The sequence below is a fragment of the Dioscorea cayenensis genome, chromosome 9 (genome assembly GCF_009730915.1).
Source record: "Dioscorea cayenensis subsp. rotundata cultivar TDr96_F1 chromosome 9, TDr96_F1_v2_PseudoChromosome.rev07_lg8_w22 25.fasta, whole genome shotgun sequence".
Classification (NCBI taxonomy): Eukaryota; Viridiplantae; Streptophyta; class Magnoliopsida; order Dioscoreales; family Dioscoreaceae; genus Dioscorea; species Dioscorea cayenensis.
Genome location: NC_052479.1, coordinates 1,946,732 through 1,973,054, shown reverse-complemented (window position 1 = coordinate 1,973,054; position 26,323 = coordinate 1,946,732). Strand labels below are relative to the sequence as shown.

The 26,323-nt window shown below is 33.0% G+C and overlaps 5 protein-coding genes across 5 annotated transcripts; 1 reads left to right on the top strand and 4 right to left on the bottom strand.

Moving 5' to 3' along the window:
• The first annotated feature begins 4,756 nt into the window (after positions 1-4,756).
• LOC120268829 (biogenesis of lysosome-related organelles complex 1 subunit 1) lies at positions 4,757-6,056 on the top strand. Its single transcript, XM_039276089.1, has 3 exons — positions 4,757-4,916; positions 4,994-5,199; positions 5,826-6,056. Exons 1-3 carry the CDS (start codon positions 4,814-4,816, stop codon positions 5,913-5,915), a joined length of 399 nt encoding a protein of 132 aa, XP_039132023.1. The 5' UTR covers positions 4,757-4,813; the 3' UTR covers positions 5,916-6,056.
• LOC120268828 (peroxidase P7-like) lies at positions 5,932-8,259 on the bottom strand. Its single transcript, XM_039276088.1, has 4 exons — positions 7,901-8,259; positions 7,637-7,828; positions 7,365-7,530; positions 5,932-6,715 (listed from the first exon to the last, which is right to left on the bottom strand). The coding sequence occupies exons 1-4, from the start codon at positions 8,162-8,164 to the stop codon at positions 6,327-6,329; spliced, it is 1,011 nt and encodes a 336-aa protein (XP_039132022.1). The 5' UTR covers positions 8,165-8,259; the 3' UTR covers positions 5,932-6,326.
• A 5,678-nt stretch (positions 8,260-13,937) lies between these two features.
• On the bottom strand, positions 13,938-15,890 carry LOC120268827 (protein NUCLEAR FUSION DEFECTIVE 4). The gene is made up of 2 exons (XM_039276087.1): positions 14,715-15,890; positions 13,938-14,613 (listed from the first exon to the last, which is right to left on the bottom strand). The coding sequence occupies exons 1-2, from the start codon at positions 15,809-15,811 to the stop codon at positions 14,190-14,192; spliced, it is 1,521 nt and encodes a 506-aa protein (XP_039132021.1). The 5' UTR covers positions 15,812-15,890; the 3' UTR covers positions 13,938-14,189.
• Positions 15,891-16,197: 307 nt separating this feature from the next.
• LOC120268376 (ADP,ATP carrier protein ER-ANT1) lies at positions 16,198-18,606 on the bottom strand. Its single transcript, XM_039275805.1, has 3 exons — positions 18,282-18,606; positions 17,016-17,387; positions 16,198-16,610 (listed from the first exon to the last, which is right to left on the bottom strand). The coding sequence occupies exons 1-3, from the start codon at positions 18,573-18,575 to the stop codon at positions 16,302-16,304; spliced, it is 975 nt and encodes a 324-aa protein (XP_039131739.1). The 5' UTR covers positions 18,576-18,606; the 3' UTR covers positions 16,198-16,301.
• Positions 18,607-19,809: 1,203 nt separating this feature from the next.
• Positions 19,810-20,893, bottom strand: LOC120268402 (G-type lectin S-receptor-like serine/threonine-protein kinase At5g35370). The gene is made up of 2 exons (XM_039275826.1): positions 20,450-20,893; positions 19,810-20,364 (listed from the first exon to the last, which is right to left on the bottom strand). Exons 1-2 carry the CDS (start codon positions 20,855-20,857, stop codon positions 19,840-19,842), a joined length of 933 nt encoding a protein of 310 aa, XP_039131760.1. The 5' UTR covers positions 20,858-20,893; the 3' UTR covers positions 19,810-19,839.
• Positions 20,894-26,323: the final 5,430 nt, after the last annotated feature.

Below are 26,323 nucleotides of genomic sequence, written 5' to 3'. Positions count from 1 at the left end.
GGAATAAATTTCATATGGTATGACATAGTAACAACCAAATCAATCAAATTAATTAATTCTCAACAATATTATTAGTGTTTATCTATCATTCAACATAAGGTCCTTAATTATTGAGCATCTCATGCATCTACTTGGAACTTTTGAGTGGATCCATGGATGTTGATCAATTAGTTCATATGTCATTAAACCAAATCATAATATTCTTGCATGCATAGGTTACTTTCAATGCTTTCCGAGTAAAACATTTAATTATTTCATAAGCTTTAGATAAGGACAACCTCACTAATTAATTAATCTATAAGTTTTGTGAAATAAGATGACAAGGAGACTAACTTAATCCAATTCAAAGATATTATTATTTTATATAACATAGTTTACTAGAGATCAAGATTAGAATAAATTTAAGTCAATGGCCTTCATTATATACTACTATTAATTCTGAGAATTTATGGCTTGTAGAGTTTTAGTAGTCTTTTTCATGTGTGTTGGATAAGCATAAATTAACAAGAAGAAGTGTTCATTTTGAATTGCTAAAATTAATGAGACACGATCAATGTACTAGCACTTTTCCCAAAAAAAAAAAAAAAGGTGATTTTTTTTAATTATTAAATTTATTGGTTCGTCAAAGCTCCAAACTTTATCATAGAAAAAAAAGCATACGAAAAGGCAAAGTTCTTTTTGATTTCTAGCTCTATATTTGACACATCAACTAACTATTTTATTAGATCAATTGAAATCTAATTAAGGTGGTTGGCTAGAGAACATCTTAAATAGGACATGTAGTGATTTACTAGATATATGTATATATACGTCTGACTACCTCACATTAAATCAAAATTATCCACTATATAAAAAAGATGGGTGGCAGTGTCCTACTTAATCTAATGGCTAATTATAATCAATTAATCAACTCCATCATTCCAATTTAACCTTTTTGTGGTTCGTGGAAAGCATTCATCCTAAAGTTTTTATATCTTCAAGTAGTGTTGAAATTTATGGCAATATAAGCTCGCAATTATGTAGTTATTAATAAAATATTAGCTTGTATTAACAGAGTATTAAGAAAATGTTAATCTGAATTATATTAGAACTTGATTTATGTAGTACATGACTTATATATATGTAAATTTTATAATGTGATAGGTTGTGATAGTTTGATTAGTTTAACGTGGCCAGATGTTGTGATCACCAATCCATCAGGGTGGGAAATTTGTTCTATTAAATGTTTATCTCTTTATCAGTATATTAGTATATAATGAATAAAGTTATCCCACCTCCATCTCGTTTTTGCCTAACGTTTAAGATAATTTAGGTGAAGTTAGATAAATGTTGTTAGTGTAATTCATTATTGGATGTTTGATACGTGGCATGAGATTAATAATTTTTTTAAAAAAATAAAAACATTATATGAAACTTATTATATTTTTATATATATTTGGGACACGTGTCACAATGTCAATGGTGAACTACACTAACTACAACTATCTAACTTCACCTAAATCATTCTTTTAATTTATTAATGCCTAATTTTGTTTTATATATATATATATTTTTTTAAAATTAACTCAAACCATATTAGTTTTCCTAGTAGGATGTTGAAAGTTTAATTCTAAAAACATCTTCTTTTTTTTTTTATTATATATATATATAGTTTATCATTAACAAACTTGAAAAATCAAGAAACATTTATCACTTTTCAACACTGGTGACTGGTCATCCATCACTCTGGCTAGTAACATCAATAATGCTTATTAAGATATCCTTTTCATCCACATTTTTCAATCCTCAATAGCTAATCAATATTTAAAGTTATTGAATAAAATAAAAACAAACTTAATTATTGGGTCATGAACTAAGCATGAAGAATAGTCCACATACCTTATTCCTTACTCCTTGAATTGTCGGCAGCCACTATTTGATCGACTTTAAATATTTGAATGGGTGATCTTATGAAGCGTTCAAGATTCTAGGTGACATATTAATTAATGTGCCTTTGTTAGGTTGTCATCGCAAACAATCAAACATCATATGGGAGAGATTTATTATTAGGGTCAAGACGGTCTTGCTCTCATCCAGCATATTGTCATATCACATGTCTTTATTTTATTTCGTTTTATTTTTTATCTTCTTAATATCATAATCGCCTTCATGAATTTTGTTTCCTCTCCGCCCAGCCCCGTTTGGCATTTTCTTTTCAAAAAAAAAAAAAAAAAAAAAAAAAAATATTTTAATTATGTTTAACTTATTTACATTGATAAATGCCAATTTTATAATACTAAATTAAATAAAAATATTACACGATGTACAACACAACAACTCCAACATTGATCGCAAAACTCCAAATTCCAAAATAATACTAAAAAAAATTTAAAAATATTTTTTTAATATTAAATTTAGTGATTAACTCGGCTAGTTAAACACTAAATTAACAAATACTGCAATTAAAAAACAACTTTAAATAAATTCATATACAAGTTAATTATTAAATACAACAATTATTCAACAAATAATCTAATGAACAATTAAAATTTTCATAACAATTAATCACAAATATATAACATTTTTTCACAGTAATTTTCATAATGAAAACAAATATTTAACAAATATCTAACAATCATTCAACAAATATAAATACTTTTACACAACAAATAATCACACAAAAATTTAAAAAAATTAAATTAGATATAAAAAAAAGGAAAAAAACGATAAATCCCTATAATGAAAATAAAACATAAATTTGGAGATAATTGATCAAGGAGAAAAAACTCACAAATCCATGAGATTTGTAATGTTTTTTTGTTTTAGAGGTTTTGTGATAGCAATTGCATTTTTTAGGATTTTATTTTTATTTTTATTTTTATATTAATATTATGTATTGATAAGTTAAAAAAAAAATCTATATATAAAGTTTAAAACCAAAAATATATGAGGATTTATGTTTGGCTAGCCATATTATTTATTACCACTCAACATCAAATTTATTTAATATATTAATTTTATTATTTTTATTTAATTCATTTTAAATAATATGAGATAGAATTTAAAAAAAAAAATAAAAGTAGCATTTTTCATATGAATTATAATGAATAATAATTGAATTATATATATAATACATAATTATGAATATATATAGATCTATATCTATCTATATATATATATATGATGGGCCAAGGGGTGTTCAAGCCCCAATTGGTTATAATTGAGTTAACATAATCTTATTTATTTTAATTTAGAACATTAAGAAAAAAAAACGCATATATACAAGAACATATAAATTTATTTTTTTATTTTTTTTATTCAGGCAAGTAGGGTGAGGCAAGGGTGTACTAGAATTACTTGCGCCCCTGTATTTTTTTAAAAAAAAATACCACCTCACCCTGCCCAACGCCCCATAAAAAAATTACCTTAATTGCGGTGAATTGGATCATAAACAATAGGTCGGCTTTGGGTTTTTCCATCCTGATATTTGACAGATGATAGTCAAACTTTAAAAAATTATATATATATATATATATAATCCTCAATCTTTGGTTTGAGAGATACATAAAATACCAACAATCATGTTTTAGAAAAACATATTATGTTAACGGCATGTTTTCACTCTAATCTCACTTTTAAATGTAACACAATAATAAGAGTATTTGTGGTAAGGCAATAGCTTGAATATCCAAATAATAATAATAATAATAATAATAATAATAATAATAATAATAATATTATTATTATTATTATTATGAAAATTTAAACTTATTTTATGATCGCTAAAGATTTATCGATCTATTAGCACCAAATTTATTATATATAGTGTTTATATTCTTACTAAAGAAACAAGTTTGAATCTTGGTTTATGGTCTCCCATGACTTGTCCATTTTATAAAAAATAAAAATAAAAAATAGTTCAACCGACTATAAGAATATTTATTTATTCTTTCATTTGATGTGGTGAGCAATATGCCATTTTTTTAAAAGTTATTTATATACTTCTCAGTTCACCAACTAAAATAAATATACATGTATCATTACATTAGGATCAGTATTAATGCCATTGAGGAGGAAAAATGAAAAATTAAGAGTAAATATTTATAAAGTTCTAAGGGTAATTGTGGAATTTCACCTATTAATAATAATCTATACATACTATTAAATTAGATGAATAATCTACTCCGAGTTTCAAGGAACAATTTTTATTTATTTTTATAATATTTAAGTTTTTATTTATATTACTTATAATATTAATAATTAAAAACATTAATTACACTTAATTATTTATGTAATAAATATCCGTAAAACCTCTGAAATCCAAGGTATAAAATAGTTTTTATAGTAGAAGTTGTTTAATTATATTTTTTTATATATGATATTAGCTCAAAATTTCTTATAAAATTTTAAAAATTCCGATGTGAAGCCGGGGAGGATGCATAGTAAGTAGTAATAACAGTAAAATTGTACTCCCTCAATTCCTTTTTATCTGTCATAAACCCATATTTCTTTCCATCTGTCATTTTTAAACATCAAGAAGCATTTATTATTTTTTTTTCAAAATTACCCTCTACTTTATTCAATTCTCTTCTTGAAATTTAATATGAAAGGAAATGTGAAGATATAAATTAAGGGTCTTATTAAATTAAATTATGTAAAATAACCAACTTTATTGGTAGGTGAGAATCGGTTATTCACGACAGATAAGAAGGAACGGAGAAGTAATTTATATTTGAGAACTGGGCCCAAGAGTTATAGGCCCAATAAAAGTTGGCCCAGCCCACACAAAACATCTTCTAGAATTGAGCTCTCTCTTGAGCTCTCGCCGCCGGCGATGGAGGGAACGAGAAAGCCGGAAACGGAGGACCTTGAGGCCTCTCTCCTTCGCATCGTCCACGAGCACCAGCAAGAATCGCTCCAAATCCGAGAGCAAGCAGGTATGCGTTGCTATTCCTTCCATTTTTGGTCTGAATCCATGGGAATTTGATGGACTTTTGTTCTTCTCTTTGATCAGAGAGAGCGAAGAAGGATTCCTTGAGAAATGCAGTGGTTGTGGCTGAGCTTCTCGTTGATGCTGTCAATGGCGGTGTTGAAGGCTTGTTCGTCAATGAGAAGCGTATTGAGTTTGAGATCCGGGCGTTGGTGATCACCATCTTGCGCTATAAAAAACAAACGGATGCTTGGCTTGCTGCTTCTCATGCTTTGAATTCTGTTCTAAAGGTGTGTTCTTTTTTATCTAATTCATTGTCTTTCTTGTTGTTTGTTTGTGATTTCACGGATTGATTTAGGATCGTAGAGTCATGCTGTGATAAAAATTTCAATTTGGTAATTTTTTTCTCGCTGAATTCAATTAACAAAATGTATAATGGACCTGAAATTGCAGCATTAATTTGAATTCTAAGGATAATTTCTAGGAATTCCTCTTTCGATTTGGAGAATTTTGGAACCATGAAAAAATAATCTCTAATACATGCTCATGTGAATCGTGCCTACTAATCTCATCAATATTGTGACATTGTTCATCTTTTCATGTGTCAATCTTTCTTATAAGTTGTTAATTTTAAGGGTGAAATACTCTTTATGCTACCAATCGAAATTTGTAAAGATTTAAATACAAAGTCCCAATTAATTGGAGACCATTGATGTGCATAGACTTTGATAGTTTCTTTCTCAAAACTGAGTTGATAGTTATTTGAAGAGGTGAATCTGATTCGATACATCTTTAGCATGAAACCTCAATGGTTATTCTAGCTTTGTACTGGAAGTTCCAATTTGAGCTTGTATGGAAAGTGAGAGAGATTTATTTACTTTCAAGTTTCTTTGTTTTACTCTGCTTCAAAATGCAGGAGATTGGAGACTTTGAGAACTGGATGAAGATCATGGATTATGATTGTAAAAGCATTAACGCTGCAATTCGAAATATTCATCGTTCCTGAATGCATCCATCTGGTGATAAATTATTTCTACTTCTCTTTGTTTCGATCTTTTGGAAAGTCAATTGTGGACTACTCTGTCTGATGTATGTTTTATTGCACTGCTTTCAGAAGTAAAATTTCTGTAGTTTCTGCTTGTTCTTATTTTTTCTCATTGTACTGCTATCAATCTTTTAATGTGAAAATGACCGCCACATACAAAACTGCATTATTCGACATTTGAGTGATCAATTCTCTGGTTTGATTGTTATGTCGTTTGCCATTGTCATTCAGAAACAATAGATTATGGGTGAAATCCATTTTATTCATTTATAAAGAAAGTGCATAGCCTGCTTTCAGAAGCTTGACAACAATACGACAACTAGATAATGATACACTTGACACCATGACACCATTACTTGGCTTGAGTCAGGGTTAGTTGGTCTTCCTGCAATTAGTTCTAATCTCTCCATCAGAACCAGTGAGAGGACTGATGTTACCCATCTTCACAATGGCAGCAGCGAAGTCATTGAAAAACTTCGCCGTGTTTGTGGAGTAGGATGAGACTTGGGAGTCGGCAGAGCCCCCACTGTAAAGCTGCTGATCAGAGTGCAGAAGGCCCTTCTTATTCACCAGGTTCTTGTAGTAGCAGGTATCGAAAAAGGTGGAGCTATTGGCATCAAGTGGGGCTAAATTATCATCTCCGTCAGTCGAAGTGGGGCAATTGGATTGCGTAGTGCTTGCAAAGGAGGCGTCTATGTTGCTTTCGTTGTACACTCTTGTCCTGAACGAGACACACCTTGCTTGGCCTATTGTATGTGCTCCTGCAAACATTCATGCATGTATGTGAATCAGTCACCAATATCAGTTAAGATGCTCGTCTTTGATTCTTGTCTTATGTTACGTGACCTTGTTGGTATACAAGTTCTGATGCCATATTAAATAAGTTTTCTTTCGCGCCTGATTGTGGCTAGTGAAGATGGCATATGAGCAAATCAAATTTTGCTCTTGGCAATGCATTTATTCTGATATGTATAAGTGTGTTTATGGTCTCTGAACTATACTTGGAAATTTCTTTTGGTCAATGGAAATTTAAAATTATTATTATTATTATTATTATTATTATTATTTTTTGCATATAGACTAATGGACCTGTATTTGGTTCAAGAACCAAAGTGAATATAGAGAAAAAGCTCATAGACTAGAATACATAGTTTTGACACATGCTAGTCTTTGCTAATCACATTGGCTATGTTATATATGTTTAACTTTACTTTTGGGACATATGATGGTGTTTAACTTTGTCACGCAATGCATTTTATTTGATGTGTGCTAAGCTTTTTCAACTAATCATATGTAACATAGTCAATATTTGTTGGGCACAATGGACTGGCTTCCTTGATGTGATACTGATCTTTATAATAATATTTTGTTAGTGAATTACTGATTACATATTAAGTAACAGTTAGTTACCAGAGAGGGCAATCATGTCTGTTGTACTAAGGCCCTTTTTGGAGAAGGCTGAAATCAAGTCACTTAAATCTGACACTGGAGAAGGAATGTCACTGTTGGCTGCACTCAAGCTTGCACTTGTTGCATCTCTTCTTCCCAATTGCACTGTCCATGAGGGTCCTCCCAACTGCAATATACATGTACGTAAATATATATATATATATATACATATAAACACAATATTTGAATTGTTGTATATGATATTTGGTTCGGTATTGTGCAGAAAAGCTTACTGCAACAACGGAGTCACGAGCAGCAACGGCAAGAATGTCAGCGCAAGACATAACTTGCTTACATGCACTCTCAACCTTTGATTTGATTGTATCGATCACATCAAAACCCCGGAGTGAGTTCTTGTTGGGAGTTGCTGTTTTTTCACCGGTGAAGCTCGAAGTATCATCCAGTAGAACCGATCCATCACAACCCTGCCATTATAACTGTTAGATACATTATGGTATTATCTTATGTCTATGTATTCTATCAAGCTAGTCTTTTACATTGACAAAGCAGTCATGGAAGTGAAGCCGGAGAAGCGAAGCGCCCATGCGGGGCTCTTTCGCCACAGCAGCATAGACGGCGAGCTTGATAGTGTGTAGAGCTTGAGGACATGAGTTATCGTAGAAGTCCGAAGAAAGCTCGGCGTTAGCAATGGTGGCAAAGAGCATGAGAAAGGCAAGGGTTAAGGATGCAGCCATTGATGATGATGAATTGGAGCTTGTCTTGGTTTGAGGGTGGTGGTGAAGGTGGTAGCCAAAATGCATGCATTTATAGATGAACAAGTTTGAATGTTAATAGACCTCATGTTACAATGAATAAGATGTGGGATTTGGATAGTCAAAAGGAAGGAGAGGTTGGTTTCCACTTGGGCCTTTATCATTTATTATTATTATTATTTTTTTAATGGAGATAAGTGATGGTCTCCATCATAAAAACCTACCTTACCTTAGATTACAATGATTTGGTATTATTTTTCATGTGTATGTACTATAATATCATGCAACATGAGTCCTTGATTTGAGGCTTAATTGGCTCTAGTTCTAGCTTACCATTTGTGGATTATATCTTATATATGTAAAGGGAATTAACAATGACATCTTGATTATTTTGAAGTTATAGATAAGTGTTAGAAGTTTTTGAAGTTTATGAAAGTTAATTTTTTTTTCTCTGAATTTTATTTTGGAGGGTTTTTTAATTCACATTGATTTGTGAAATGTTTATGTAACTCTTATAACAAGACAGACCAAAAAAAGGATTGTAACAGGAATTGATAGGTGAGAATGAAAATGTTTGTGGATTAATCAGTAATTTATTATTATTATTATTATTATTATTATTATTATTATTATTATTATTATTATTATTAATGGATGAAAATTGTCTAAAATGGTTTTTTTTATATATCTTTTTATGTATAGATTTTTAAATTTTTAACATCTCTTATATAATTACATAATTTCATATTTTTCAAAAGAATATAAATATATATATATATATAACAATATTGTAAAACTTAATTTATCATCATCCATTTCTTCATGGTTGGTTGCATGAGACCAGTTCAAAAGAAGATGATCACCATGTACAATTAAATGGAGGTTGGAAATGCATTAGTGATGAAAAATCTTAATGTTTCTTTTTAAATTAGAGTTGTCGGAAGTTAAGTAAATAAAATATAGAAAATCTCAAAAATTAAAATGTAATTATAAAGTGTTATATATATATGTGTGTGTGTGTGTGTGTGTGTGTGTGTGTGTGTGTCTGTGTTTATGAACTTGTGTGGATATTTACATGCTAGTGTGTATACATTCAAGTAAGATACTCTCACTATTTTAAATTACATTCCAAACTAGTTGTCATTTTATAATACTTAGACAATATTTATTTTTTTCCTCAATTTTACCCCTTGTTAATTTTTCAATACATAATTGAATGGAGTAATATCCATAATCTCAATAATAATAATAATAATAATAATAATAATAATAATAATAATAATAATAATAATAATAATAATAATAATTTGGTTCCAATAAAAAGGTATCTAGTTCATTTAGTTTTTTTTAACCATTTAACATTTCATTATACTTATATAAATCATGTATTTACTATTATATGATTTTTATATTTTTTTATGCTATAATTATTCATAAATTACATTTACATTTTGAAATTATCTCCATATATATATAACCATTATATTTATAGCTAAAATAAAGATATTTGAAAGAAAAATTCTCAAGATATATAAATGAAGGGCACAAACTTTTTTATTACATAATTAAATTATTGTGTAAATTACCCATAAGTATAATTATGTTAAAAAGGAGAAATTTCAGAAATATATATAATTTTAAGTTTTATAAGTCTTTATATATATATATATATATATATATATATATATATATATATATATATATATATATATATATAAAGAAACTTTATATACTTTTCAATCATTAGGAATTGCTAGTTAACATTAATTTAATCATCAATCTCATGACAATAACTTAATTAAACCCACAAATTAGGATGGTTAAAATAGGTGGAATTTTTTTCTTGTTTATTTTATATTTGCAAAATAAATGGGTTTACTGTTCCACAATAAAAAGTATGCAAGGTGTGAACATTGGTGCCTTGGAATCTATTTTGGTCTTTAGATGCAATGGCACTAAATAAAGTACTTTATGATTCCCTCTACATTGTGTTTGCATGTTCCCCAACCTTGGAAACTTCTCATTAATGTCAAATTACCACCATCCCACTATTCAACTATTTTGCTAAGTTATTAAGTTTAAATAAAAAGAAGTTGAGATGTTTTTTTTTTTAAAAACATTTATTCCATTTTGTGTAGTCTGGATCATGATTTAACTCTGTTTCTCTTTAAATATGGCTTGGTTGACTAAATTTTCTAAATAAATCTTTACTGTAATCTACCACACAATTCCAAAAAGATTAATGATAGACCATTGCATTAGCTTGACACCTGATACCTTTTACAGTCACCACAAATTCTAAAAAAAAAAAATCATAATTTGAAAAATTGTATAAATCCTATTTATGATTAGTTTTTTTTTAAAATAAAGTGGATAAACCACAAATTTATTATTAAAGAAAGGGAGGAACAAAAAGATCAAAGTACAGAAGTAAGAAAAACAAACTGACAGACAATATATGGTTAGTTTTTGGATCATAAACTTTAATAATATTTAAATTAAGAAGAAAATTCAACCCCAATTACCAAACCCCAATTACCAAAAGAGAAACATGCATGATGCTTTCTATATCCTTTGCTTCAAACTTGGACTGCTTTTCCTTAAACAAGAAGACACAAATACAATCAAACCCCACTCACTCACTAATGAATAGTTTCATATATAGTGGTATTAGATATTTTAAATATCCTATCTTAATGCCCCCCTTGCATGCCTTAAGACTTTGTTTGCCAACTTTGAACATAAACAAAGCATTTGCATGCATTTTTTTCAACTTCAATAGTTACCTTCTTAAACTACTTCAAAATGCATTATCTTTGTCAAAAAGATTGCTAGTTTCCCTTCTTCTCTTTGACTATTTAGAGTGACAAATTAATAAAGCGTCCAAATGTCCAATGGAGAATACAGTTAGTGCTCTTCATCTTCTCCCACTTAAATTCCTATTTAATCTTTACTTCCCATTTACTTTAATTTTTAAAATACAATATTTTAACTTATATTACATATAATTTTCTCAGAAAGCTCTAAGCATTTACCAATTATGGTTTTCAAATTTGTTCTTCAATAGTGAAATCTATCCAAACCCACTTTCTTTAAAGGTGATTTTCGAAGGACAAAAAATATATCCAATATAACTTTGTATTCTCATTATTTTAATAGTAGAAATTAGTAATAAAGTCATGTGGTTTTCCTAATTGAGTTTTCTATATTAAAAGTCTAAGTGAACTATATATTATTTTTATCAATGTCCTAGTTGATTATTAATATTATCGTCTAGTTGATTTATATGCTCTAGTTTGTTAGTATATGTGGAAAAAGAAATTAATTTTGATCATTTAATTGTGTGATTAGTGTATACCTTCTCTTTCTTAAATCAAATTAACTTGTTTAATTGCAGTTCAATGCAGCACCATATAAGATGGAGCCAAGCTCAACACAGCAAATAGTTGTTATTGTTATTATTATTATTATTATTATTATTATTATTATTATTATTTATGACAAAAGGATGACACCAATATGACGGTACATGGAAGGTTGTGGATAAAAAACAATCTCATCAAAATATATCAACATCAATGGCAAAAAATATGAGGTTCAAGGAGACTTGGATTGGAACATAAAATTCCAACTTTCCTCAGAATTAATTTTGAAGATAATTAATGTTTGTGGCCCAATTAATGTGGATAGAAAGTGATTGATTGATATTATTTTTTTTAAAAAAAATTAAATGCAAAATAATATATGCCAACAGATTTTTTGACTGGTTAATAATAATAAAGTGTTTGTTTTCTTTTTTGCAACCATGTTATAAGAAACTTTAGTGCAAAGAATAATTAACTAGAAATATTATGCACCAAATATAACTAGTGGTAGTCTTTATTATTGTGGACCATTGAAGTCATCCTCAACAAAGATTTATGTTGGTAAAGATGGCATTAATCATGATAAACATTAGAATTTATCATTATAAAAATATTTTACAAGAACTTTAAAACTTTGAAATGATGCTTAATATAAAAAAGCCAACTTTAGTGATGTAGTTTGCAAGTCCCATGAGAAGTATTTTTGTTTTCAGAAAATTATTAGTTTCTATTAAAAGTAATATTAAATTAAAAACACTTTTTAAAATGTTCATTATAGTCTATGATAATAGTTTAATGTATAGTTTTAAATATAAATTTTTTAATATAATTTTTTAGATTCTTGCAAAGATGCATTTGCCATGTATTATTGTTTTATTTTTTAAAAAAAAAAACTTACATAATAGCCAGTGTAATATAAATTACTATTTAGTGCATATGTCACATTGTTTTAGACATGATAAATAAGTGTCATTTTTGTCGAAAAGCTGAATAAAAAAATTTTATTTGTAAATTTATATATTATATCATCATTAATAAAGTTGAAAGTTACATAAAATATCACTAGATTAAATTTGTGTTTTTATAGCAATCTCACATTAATTCTCTTTGGACCGTAAAACACGGGTAGATTTTATTAAAAATAATAAATAAATAAAACAAAAAAAACCAAATTTTGAGTTATATAAATTACCACATATCACATTAATTAAGACACGGAAAATAAGTGTCTCTTTTGTCCAAAAACTAAATACAAATTTTTGTATGTAAATCTATATATTATATCATCATCAATAAAGTTGAATGTTACATAAAGTACCACTAAATTGATTTTATGTTTTCATAGTGATCTCGCATTAATTCTCTCTAGACCATAAAACACTAGTAGGTTTTGTTAAAGAAAAGTAAAATAAAACGGTAGTAGATATTGAGTTATATAAGTTACTACTTAGTATGTCACATTAATTTAGACATGAAAAAAAAGTGTCCTTTTTGTTCAAAAATTAAATAAATTTTTGTATGTTAATTTCCATATTATATCATCTTCAATAAAGTTGGAGGTTACATACCATGCCACTAGATTTTTAATAAAGTTGGAAGTTACATGAAATACCACTAGATTGATTTTGTGCCTAGTAATCTTGTGTTAATACTCTTCAGAGCAGAAAGTACTAATAGATTTTGTAATAATAAAAAATAAAATAAAACGAAACACTAGCCAAAAGTTTTTTTTTTTTTTATAATATGTGACAAGCTCATGTTAGAAACGTGCATAAGCTCAACAAGCACATCTGCTCTCACCTTATGTGAACTTTGAGAATTTAATCTTTGGAACAAACATCTTACATAAAAAATATCGATAAGTTTTTATTTATTTATTTATTTATTATAAAGAGAATTTGATCCCTCAATTTTTGATTTAAAAAAAAAAAATACCACTTTCCTGTTCTAGAGCTGGTTTTGTGTTTTTTAACTAAAATCTCTTTAATTCTCTTTGGACTTTTGAAAAAGGTAGATTTTGTCAAAGAGAGAGTAAAATGAAACACTAGTTGAGTATGTTTTGTGTTTCTATTGTAACCTCTCATTAATTCTCATTGAACTTTGAAAAATTAGATTTTGTCAAAGAGATGTAAACTGAAACATATATTATTTCAATGAGTTCTGAGTCTCTTTGTTAATTAACTAACCTCTCATTAATTCTCTTTGGACTATACCTCAAATCAGACAATGAATTCAGACTGTTCTTAGAACCCATCACAATCTTGATTTTTGTCTTGTGGCTAGCAGCTATCTACATGCCATTATTGTCATTACTTGGTTAGATGAAATTCATGTCCTTTCAACAATCCTAGCAATTATGGCAATGCTTCCCCTATTAAATGTGAAAGAAACTCACAATTCTTGGCTACATCAGCATACTTATTTTAATTTTTATTTAAACTTAAAGAAAAAAAATATTTTCACGTAAAGAGACAATGCATTGAGATTCAGCCAACCGCTCATACAACTTGGTACAATAATTTTCAGTATTTAAAACAAGAAATCATACAGTAAATTTGCTTGTTATTTTATAGGCAACTATATATTACTAGAACAAGTAACATGAGATCACCATCAAAAATATGTATCCATGTATATATATATATATATATATATATTTTTATCCAATACATATCTAAAATTATGTAGGTAAAGGTGATCTTTTAAGATTATATAGTATCCAAATAAAACTTTTTTCTAGTCCTAAGATAAAGAAAAAAGCAAAGAAGAGTTCCAAATGAACAAATGGAACCCCAAAGTACGAATGTTGTTCTAAAACATTCACTCCCCATGCAACTCCTGCTTCCATTCTCCTTGTTTTGATAAACAAAAGCAGCAAAGAAACCAAAGATCAAAGATCCAATGGGAATGTTAGTGACAACAACATTATGGTTCACTCCAAAATGCTTAATTCCGAATAATTCCGGAGTTGTTGACACTGCAATGCATGTAATTGCTCCTGTGCATGCTCCAATCACTGCTGTGCTGATGTACAATGAGAGATTGCTTTGGTTGAGCAAGAGGAAGAATGATCCTGCTATTGGTGCCATCAAGATTGTCATCGACGCGGTTCTTGATATTACATGACCGTTTCTGTAAAATTTTAACATGGTATCAGAGCAAGTTTGTTTTGCAAAAAAAAGAAAATAAAAAGAAGAAATTCAAATATAAATTTTGCGCTTTGGTTTACTTACTTTGAAAAGTAAAAGTCAAGAAGAGAAGGAACTAAACGACCGAAGAAACCGAAAGAAGAAGATATGGAGACCAAAGAAGAAGTCTTGGAGAGACCGCGTGATTCGGCGATTTGTCCCATGTTGTTCAAGAAAACTAAGCCAAGTGTTGCACTGAACATGTAGCTGAAGTAGTACAACCAGAAGTTCAATTTCTTTATCATTGAACTGGCTCCAATGTTTTCCTCTTTGCTTTGATTATCTTCACTGGCTTCTTTGACGTCAACCTGGTGAATACTCACAAGATCATGCACTTTATTGTCTTCTAAAACTTGCTTGAATTTCATGGCAACTGGAATGACCAAAGGTAATGCCAGAAGCAAGCCTAGACTTATTGCATGTTGAGTTGCTAATCTCCGGCCAGAGGACATCGAACCAACACTGCTAATAACTGCACAAACTCCGGTGGCTATTGTTATGATGAACAAAAATATAAGAGCTGATGACTTTAGTTGTTCTTGGTTTGCTGGATGAATTTTTCTGGTAAATGGTGAGGTTACTATACTTGCTAGCATTGGAACAGTGGCATTGAGGAGAAGATAAGACTTGGCCTTGCTTTGAGAAGTTAAGAAATGGAAGAAAGAATCAGCAAGGACAGTGTATACTTTGGCACTTAATCCAACATAACTTGTTGAGATTCCAAGCACTGCACTTCTTTGATTTGATGAGAAGTTTTGGATGCAAATGAGGTAGCAAACAGTGTTGATCCAGCATACGCCATTGCCTGCTAATACAGTGAGAAGGAAGACATGCCAGTATGATAGTTTGGAGAACTTGTGAACTAAGAAGAGGAATTGAAAACCATAACCAATTAGGCCTAGACAAGAGCCTATTAGTAGAACAAGCCATAGAGGGAGGTAGACAGCGGCAAGGCCGGATAACCACCCAAAGAGCTTCCCGGCATCAGAGGCGAATGCGAGGTTGTTGAGCTGGAGTTGGGAGATGGTGAGCAGATCCTTGAGTTCAGAGGAGTAGACAGGGAAGTCGGAATTCGGTCCATTGATAGTTTGGAGCCATATGGCTCCTACTAAACTTAGCCATTGTTGTGCAGAAGAAGACATGATCTCTGAGAATTTTTGCTTGTTTAGAACAAGTTTGGTGGTGGTGTATTTAAGGAGAGTTGTGAGGGACTGAAAGTCTGCTGATGATGCACTTGCTTTTTGTTGTGGTTGTGAACAGGTAATGTGGTTTCTTGTTGGCCAATATGTTAAGAATTGATTGCCGAGAAGCAATAACCGAATTTTTTTTTAACTAACAAAAATAATTTTGTCCTAACAAATGGACCAATAAATAGCACACCCATTCAATTTTCTGCAGAAACAGAGAGAGCTAACACCATCAGAGAGAGACATCAGGGTTGGAAAAAAGATTTATATTTTATTTCTCAATGTATTTGTACACAAAAAAAGAAGAAAAAAACACGTGGCTACACTTTACACCGAAAGAAAAATCGGTATGCACAAGTTGTCTATACTGGTAATCAAGCTCTGTTTTGCTTGACCTGAGAAAAGAATCGTTTATGTACAACAGAAAAATTAAACACGTCATCGCCTAGCTCTCCGGCATTTTGTACCCGAAACTGTAACCTTGTCTTGATGCAAATCTATGCAATTGATCATACCCTGCAAGAACTCCGGCCCCTGCCATTCCTGACAGCATATTGGCACCAACTCCTCTATAGAGTGCGAAGAATCCCTCGTGACGAACTATATGTCGGAAGGCATCTATGGCGCTTTTGTACTTGGATGGATGTCCTGAAGTAAGCATGAGTCTTCTGCGCAATGTATCAAAGGGATATGCGCAGATTCCAGAAAATGTTGTCACACTCCATCCCAACAGAAAACTTGCCAGAAAATTACCCTGTGAAGGCTGATGTTAGAGGTTGCAAAATACATCTTGTTGGTATGCAGGAGATTTAATGCTGTCATAAACATCAGTAGAGACAGTAATATTAACCAAATTGATGGAAAGTTGTCAATGAGAAATAATACAGTCAATTGAACACTATTTAATGGCAGTATCAATAGCGTTGTTGTACGAGAATTGTCATTTTGATTATTAATGCATGTATAATGTCTTGAATATTAATATGCTTACGGATTTGTTTTCTCATGCACATGAGTATAGACACAGCAAAAAATTAAAAACAAAAGGACCAAGACTTTTCTTAAGCTCTAGGTTGAAGACTAGTATTTGTAATGCTTGAATTGTGTAATTAGGTGATCATTGATTGCTCCACATGAAAAAAATTAATTCGATGCTTACCTGCAGTGGTCCTACGAGAACAATAGGCTTCATAGTATCATAGATGCCAAAATAAAGACCTCTGTACAAAGTAATACCAGTTATAGAAACCCCAAATCCTCGGTATAAGCCAGCTACACCATCAGTTGACAGGGTCTTCTGGTAAACATCAAATAGGCCTTTATATTGCCGTTGAATGTTAGCTTGGCATTCAATCGCATCCGTGCCTAACCGGGTGCGCACAAAGTCCAAATGATACAGAAATAATGAAGTAGTTGCTCCAGCAGCACTACCAGAAGCAACATTCCCAATGAACCATCTAAGATACCCGTCTTTCTCCTTTGAGCGGCCATATATACTCTGGAAGTAGCCTTTGAATGCAAAGTTGAAGGCCTGTTGATACATCGACAATTAACACTTTAATCCTTTAAAAGCTTGCACTTAACAATATAAATGAAACACACACACACAGAGCTAATTAATGATAATGAAAAATATGATAGACGATCAATAAATGAGAGAATTGGGGAAACTCATATATTGATTTTGGCAAATACAAAAATGAGCCCTGATGAAGTTCTCTTCGAACTGTTATCCGATGATTACTAGTATCAAATATCTATTGATCAGTAAATGTTGGTAAGATGAAGATCCATAGTGGTGATTACAGAAAGACTACATTATAGACAAATATTTTGTTTGTGGAAACGCAACCTAACAAAAAAAGATAATATGATAACCTCTTGCAATCAACAATTGAATGGATTACAAATGAAAGAAAAAATTTACTAAAAAGTTCAGTATTTGACCAAATATGCTTCACTCAATTTTTCACTTAAAGAATTTGAAAGAGTTCTCAAATTCCAAAACAAACTGAGATAAGAATATTCCTATACAGAAAGTCAGAAGTAACATTCTTTGATTAGGAAAAATACAATTAATGCAGGTAATTATCTGGATGTTCATAAACTGCAATTTCTTGAAGGTCATTGATTGTGTTGCTTCACGCATTGAAGTTGATCTCTTAACAGATACAGAAATTAATTAAATTATAAATTTCAGGGCAATTAATATCATCATATCTAACAACAGACAAGAAAACAATGCTCCAACCATTCAAATCCTTCAACTCGGGTAGACAACAAGATCATATTTTTATTTATCAACCTACAAAATTCATCACTGCCAAGAATCATACAGTAAAAAATAATACAAAACAATAGAAAATCAACATAAAGAAACACAAAAACCACAACTTTGACAGATAAAAAGGGAGCAATCGAATACCTGGGTTGGAAAATACCGAATAACATTGGCTTGATTGCCACGCCAGAACGCAAGAACGCCCTCCTCGTAGAGTACTCTTCTAGAGCAATCCCCAATACCTTTGTAGGGTTTGGCGAGATACCCCCTGTTGAGCATCTCCTGCTGGTTCTGGAGCAAGAGCTTCATCCTCTCCACCGGCGCTGCTACGCTCTTCGCCACCACGGCTGCTACCCCGCCCATTGCGAAGTCCGCCGGCATCCTTCTCGCCGCCGTAGAAGGCATGGCCGGCATCTCTGCGGTGGTTGGTGATCCCATCGGGAGGGATGAGGTTGGAAACACGAGCTTCTCTTATTTTATTTACATTTTGTTTTATTTTTTATAATTTGTGGATCCGATAACTTAACGGACGTCCGAATTCGAGTTGGATCCGATAATGAAACCAAATCAAAGTCTTATTATAATTGATAATAAAATCCCACAACGGTTAATGAAGCAAGTTTGAGGGTTTTCATATTTGCTTAGGGATGGTAAATATTTCCAAATCACCCAATTTTAACGGGGAAAATTCATTTTGATCGGGTTTCAAGTTTGGGTAAAACCATACTTCTTCAATGAAACGGGACGGGTCTGAAAATTTTGATGCTCGTTCCAAACTTTGAATTTAAAATTACTATATAATAAAATAACAATTTGGGTTTTTTATTTCTCTATAATTTTTTATTTTGTTTTGTAAAAAATATTTTATAATTACTTTTAAGTTATTTTTTAAAATAAATTATATATTTTTATTAATTTTTTTAATAGGGGATGGAGAGTCTCTTGTCAAATTCGGGTGTGGGCTGGGATTTTAAAAATCCAACAAAAATTCAGGTGTGGGTTGGGATTTTGAAAATCCATCAGGTATCATAAGCTAAAGCAGGAACAAAGTAAGCAAAACTCACTCCAGACCCGACCCATTGCATCCCTAATTATTGCTTGATTTTAATCAAGAGATATACAAAGCAATGAAGAGTGTTAGTGAATTAATGATAAAATTAATTTTGTGCTATTTTTTACAACAAAAAAAAAAACAGTACAATAACATTTAATAGTTCACAATGGCAAATTATATAAATAATGAACTTTTCAAGTATCATTAACAACAGCAGGCAAATCACTAGTTCTCTTATAATAATAAAACCTCTGAAAAAAACAGTAAAAAACCAGCCCAAGAATCAAACAAAGAACCAAACCATTAAAAACTCCAGCTCCAACCACAACTCTCCTCTCAAGACCAGAACCATCCTTCTCCTTCTCCTTCTCCTCCAAAACCTTCACCCAATAACTATGTCCACCTCCTCTTTCCACCTCTCTAACACCTCCAACCAATCCATAATGCATGCACACTGAATAGTGCTCATTGTGCCTTGCTGCAACACATGAGCACTCATCCATGCATGAACTCACACATTCCTCTTCACTCACATTCATCAACTTCAGTGATGAATTACTACTCATTAACACTGTGTCAACTCCATGCAATGCCACCATCTTTGCTTTTTCTTCATTGTCATTCTCACAGAAATCATAAACATCACCATTAAATGAACACAAATGCAACACATGAGCAGCTATTAGAGGATGTGCATATCCCATAGTTTCCACAAGGCAATGGAAGTTGACAAGTGTTGTTGTTACTACTTTGATATGATGCTTGTAATTCCCCTGTTTCAGCTGAGTAGTAGTAAAGCCCAAGATTTCCATCTTTATTTAATACCAACAACTTGTTTGGTTCTTTGCCTGAATGAAAAGACCCTTTGATCAGTGCCACCTTTGTTGAGTTCCTATCAAACAGTTTCAATCCTATGGAACCAAGTCTAGCAAAAGAGATGTTTCTCTTTGGTTCAAGTTCCCAGTAGGAATACCTCTGCCCTCTCCAGTTCAAGCTTATCCTCAGCATGTCTTGCAGGACTTCAAAGGAGTAGTTCAAGGAAGTCAGTGAAAATGGTGCATTGAGCTGCTGCCCTCTGAGCATGGTGTCTGTGGGGTAGTCAAAGCTTTGCCATATGGTGCAGTTATTCTCATCCTTCAGCACTAAGTTCCCAGTTTTCTCTAGCAACAATCTCTGCTTGCTCAATGGTTAAACTTTATACAATACAATACACATATATATATATGATATAGGAAGTATATATGATGATATGGTGTACCTGAACTTGTTGTGAAAAGGTGGAGGTTTGCCAGCCAACAAGGCCAAAGCCATCATGGACCTGTAGAACTCCATTGGAGGTGAGGTCAAGGACACAGGTGGTGGATGGGGAGAATGGGGAGAAGTGATCTGAAGACCAGACTTTGAGGGGACCCAAGAAGACTGAAAGTGAACAGGAGTACAAGTTGTTGGGAATGGGTTCAAGACTAAGGCCTGCTCTGAAGGTTGGTGGGTGCTTCATTCCAGAGACAAGGATGAAGGCTCTTCCATGGAAGTTGGGGTCAAAGGATGGAGGGATTGGGATGCTGAACTTGTTGGGGAAGTGTATGTATGAGTTGCAGAGGCCATTGATGAAGAAGGAGATGAAGAAGAAGAAGAAGTTGAAGAGGTGGAGAATCTTCAGGGACATCTTTCTTGTGACCACTGTGTCACTGCTGTTGGTGGAGACTGGAGAGAATGTTTTGTTGTTTATATTTATTTTATTTTAAATTGATTTATTTATTTATTTATTTATTTATTTATTTTGGGAGTGGAAGTGCAATGATGTTTTTGGAGAATTTGTGTGATGTTTTTGGATATGCGTCACAAGTTGGGTTGGTTGTTCATGTCACGAGTTCAACAATTTGTCACTGTTAAATAATAATAATAATAATAATAATAATAATAATAATAATAATAATAATAATAATACATAAGTAAATTACAGTAATATCGCTAAAAACACCCTCTAGTTTGCTAGACCCTTAAAACCCCTTCCTTTCAATACAACGATTTTTTTAAACCCCCAAACATCTAATAGTGATTGATAGAGTTAATTTGAAATTTTTTGGACGAAATTGTCCCTCATGGTGAAGTTGTGGCAAGTGTGACGAGGGTTTGACTATAATGCCCTCTAGTGCAATGAGCTTTCTATTTGAAACGAAGCTTCTATTTAAAAATATGAGCGTATGACGCTGCTTTAAAAAATGAGTTTCCTGCTTTAAAAAAATGAGTTTTCTATTTAAAAAATGAGTTTTTTTGTTTTAAAAAATCGAGTTTTTCTGCTTTAAGGAATGAGTTTTCCGTTTAAGAAATGAGGTTTCGCTTTAAAAAAATGAGGTCTCTGTTTAAAAAATGAGTTTTTGCTTTTAAGAAATGAGGTTTTTGTTTAAAAAAATGAGGTCTCTGTTTAAGAAATGAGTTTTTGTGGTGTATTTATCACCCCCAAAAATCTCTTTATCGATTAGTCTGGGCCAGATGAGACAAAGCACGCGCTTACAATCACGATCACGCTGCATGAAAAAATGGGATTTCAAGTTCGGGAGAAAAAGGGCGAACCTTTTCGACGCCTGCTCGACGACGAGGAGCATGCGGTCTTCCCGAGGTCGACGACGAAGAAGATGAAAGAGATGAGGTCGACGAGCGGGGAAGACGATGAAGACGAAGACGGCGAGATCGAGCGCTCATCGGCGCCGCCTCCTCCCTCCGCTCGTCACCGACTTAGGCACCATGGATCCAAACCCCCGGAATGATTCCTAACCCCTAACCCTATTGCTATCCATGTCATGCGGTCTTCGCGATCGAGAATGGTTCCGTTTCAGTTCGACTCGTCTTATCCGACGTCGCCATCGAAGACCTCACCACTCCGAGCCGAGGAACGTCGCCAACCGGATCACCAACGCCGATAAAGATTTTCTCCTTTAAGACCCCACACGAGCAAAGCCACCTCGAGATCGCTCGCCGGATCCGGAGCTCAAAGACTCAGCGTTCGCGAGATCGACGACGATGAGATACTCAACGTCCCTACTCAACGAGGTCTCGCTTTAAAAAAATAAGCTCTCCGCTTTAAAAAAATGAGTTCTCTGCTTAAGAAATGAGTTCTCCGCTTTATATGCTTGTTTGTCTTTGTTTAACTATCGATGTTTTCTGTTTAATATATTGCGCTTTATGTTTAAAAAAAGTGCTTAAATATCGTTGTTTCTATTTAAATACGTATGAGCGCAACCTTTCGATGCCTTCGCTCGACGACGAGGAGCATCGCGGTCTTCCCCGAGGTCGACGACAAAGAAGATGAAAGAGATGAGGTCGACGACAGGGAAGACGATGAAGACGAAAAAGGCGAGATCGAACCCTCATCGGCATCGCTTCCTCCCTCCGTTCCCGTCACCAACTTAGGCACCATGGATCCAAACCCCGGAATGATCCCTAACCCTAACCCTATTGCTATCCATGTTGCGGTCTCCGCGATCGAGAATGGTTCCGTTCAGTTCAGCCCGTCTTATCCGACGTCGCCACCGAAGACCTCACCACTCCGACCGCCGAGGAACGTCGCCAACCGGATCGCCAACGCCAATAAAGATTTCTCCTTTAAGACCCCACACGAGCAGGCCACCTTCGAGATCGCTCGCCCGGATCCGGAGCTCGAAAGACTCAGCGTTCGCACGAGATCGGCGACGACGAGATACTCAATGTCCCTACTCAATGAGGGTTTCGCTTTAAAAAAATGAGGTCTTTGTTTAAAAAAATAAGCTCTCTGCTTTAAGAAATGAGTTCTCTGCTTTATATGCTTGTTTGTCTTTGTTTAACTATCGATGTTTCGCTTTAATATATTGCGCTACGCTTTAAAAAAGTGCTTAAATATCGTTGTTTCTATTTAAATATGCACGAGTGGCCAAGATTAATTGGTTTTATATCCAGGATTAATTTATCACGTAAATATTTGTTTTTCCTGCTTAAATATTAATGTTTTTTTTGTTTAAAAAAATGAGTTTTATGTTTAAAAAAATGAGTTTCGTTTAAGAAATGAGTTTTTGTTTAAGAAATGAGGGTTTCGCTTTAAGAAATGAACTCTCCGCTTTAAGAAATGAACTCTCTGCTTTAAAAATGAGCCTCTGCTTTAAGAAATGAGTACATACAAAAGGAATGCAAAAAGAATGAAAAATGTACTGAAAAAGGGTTTAAGAGCATGATGGAATTTCATAACTGCAGGGGTAAAAAGGAGTGAAACAATAAAGGAAGGGTTGTTCGAGATGCAAAACTCACAGGGTCATTTTGGGAAGTTTTTGAAATTATCGAGGGTAAATAAAGAATTTTCCTAATAATAATAATAATAATAATAATAATAATAATAATAATAATAATAATAATAATACAACAACAATTTGTCACTGTTGGCTTCCAACAAAATGGTCTTATTTTTAAAGGGAAATTTTTTCTTAGACATATTAACTAATAGGAATCCATAGGCTTTTTTTTTAAATATTGTTTTTTAATTAATTATTAAAATATACATTTCTACAATTATTTACCAAAATAAGCATTTTTATTTTTTGGGAAAATTACTGTTTACCCCTCGATAATTTCAAAACTTCCCAAACGTACTCGTGAGTTTTTGTAGTACCTCGACTACCCCTTCCTTTATTGTTTCACTTCCTTTTACCCCCTGCATTATGAAATTCCATCATCGCTCTTAAACCTTTTTGCATACATTTTTTCATTCTTTTTCGCATTCCTTTTTGACATGTACTCATTTTTTTAAACGAGAGCTCATTTTTTTAAACAGAGAACTTATTTTTAAACGAGAGCTTATTTCTTAAACAGAGAGTTTATTTCTTAAACAAAAAAACTCATTTCTTAAAAAAAGAAAAACTCATTTTGTTAAACAGTAAACCCTCATTTTTTTTAAACATAAAACTCATTTTTTTAAACTAAAAACATTAATATTTAAACAGAAAAACAAATATTTACGTGATAAATTAATCCTGGATATAAAAACCAATTAATCTTGGCCACTCGTACATATTTAAATAGAAACAACGATATTTAAGCACTTTTTTAAACGTAAACGCAATATATTAAACAGAAACATCGATAGTTAAACAAAGACAAACAAGCATATCAACAGATAACTCATTTCTTAAACAGAGAGCTTATTTTTTAAACATAGACCTCATTTTTTTAAATAGAAACCTCATTGAGTAGGGACATTGAGTATCTCATCGTCGCTGATCTCGCGCGAACGCTTGAGTGCTGAGCTCCAGATCCGGCGAGCGATCTCGAAGGTGGCCTGCTCGTGTGGGGTCTTAAAGGAGAAATCTTTATCGGCGCAGGGCGATCCGGCATGGCGACGCTCCTCGGCGTCCGAGTGGTAAGGTCTTCGGTGGCGACATCGGATAAGACGGGTCCGAACTCGAATCGGAACCATTCTCGATCGAGGAGACCGCAACATGGATAGCAATAGAGTTAGGGGTTAGGGATCATTCCGAGGTTCGATCCATGGGCGCCTAAGTCAGCGACGGGAACGGAGGGAGGAAGCGACGCCGATGAGGGTTCGATCTCGCCGCCTTCGCCTTCGCCTTCATCGCCTTCCCCCGTCGTCGACCCTCATCTCTTTTCATCTTCTTCGCTCGCCGACCCTGGGAAGACCGCATGCTCCTCGTCGTCGAGCCGAAGGCATCGAAAGGTTGCACTCGACATATTTAAATAGAAACAACGATATTTAAGTACTTTTTTTAAACGTAAACGCAATATATTAAACAAAAAAACATCGATAGTTAAAACAAAGACAAACAAACATATAAACAGAGAACTCATTTCTTAAACAGAGAGCTTATTTTTTAAACAGAGACCTCATTTTTTTAAACGTAAAACCCTCATCGAGTAGGGACATCGAGTATCTCATCGTCGCCGATCTCGCGCGAACGCTGAGTGCCGCGCTCCGGATCCGGGCGAGCGATCTCGGCGTGGCCTCGCTCGCGTGGGGTCTTAAAGGAGAAATCTTTGTCGGCGCTGGCGATCCGGCTGCACGACGCTCCTGAGGTCGGAGTGGTGAGGTCTTCGTGGCGACATCGGATAAGATGTAATGAACTCGAACGGAACCATTCTCGATCGCGGAGACCGCAACATGGATAGTAATAGGGTTAGGGTTAGGGGATCATTCCGGTTCGATCCATGGCGCCTAAGCTCGCTGACAGGAACGGAGGGAGGAAGCGACGCCGACGAGGGGTCTCGATCTCGCCGCTTCGCCTTCATCGCCTTCTCCGTCGCCGACCTCATCTCTTTCATCTTCTTCGCTCGTCGACCCTGGGAAGACCGCATGCTCCTCGTCGTCGAGCGAAGGCATCGAAAGGTCGACCTTTTTCTCCGCAATATCGAGATCTCAGATCGAGGGTGGAGATCAAAAATTCTAGGGTTCGAAATCCCATTTTTTTCACGCAACGCGATCGCTGATCAGTGAGCCGCATGCTTTTGTCTCACTCGGCCCAAATCTAACCGCAATAAAAGAGATTTTTGGGGTGATAAATACACCACAAAAAAACTCATTTCTTAAACGAAACCTCATTTTTTTAAACAAAAACCCTCATTTCTTAAACGAAAACTCATTTCTTAAACGAGACCTCATTTTTTTAAACGTAAACCTCATTTTCTTAAATGTAAAAACTCATTTTTTTAAACAAAAAAACTCATTTTTTTAAATAGAAAAACTCATTTTTTTAAACAGAAACTCATTTTTTTAAACAAAAACCTCATACCTCATATTTTAAATGAAGCTTCATTTTTAAATAGAAACTCATCTGCACCCAAGGGCATTATAGTCAAACCCCGTCACACTTGCCACAACTTCCCACTGAAGGGACAATTTCGTCCAAAAAAATTCTAAATTAACTCTATCAATCAATGTTAGATGTCTGGGGGTTTAAAAAAATCATCAGATTCAAAAAGGAAGTGGGTTTTTGTGAACGCAAAACTAATCGTAGTTTTTTGGCAATATTGCAAACTTACAGGGTGTTTTTGGCAATTTTCACTTTTTTTAATATTAAATTATAATTTTTTTAATAGTTGTGAGCTTCACTAGTTTTTAAATATTAAAATTATAAAGATTTTAGTATATAATTGT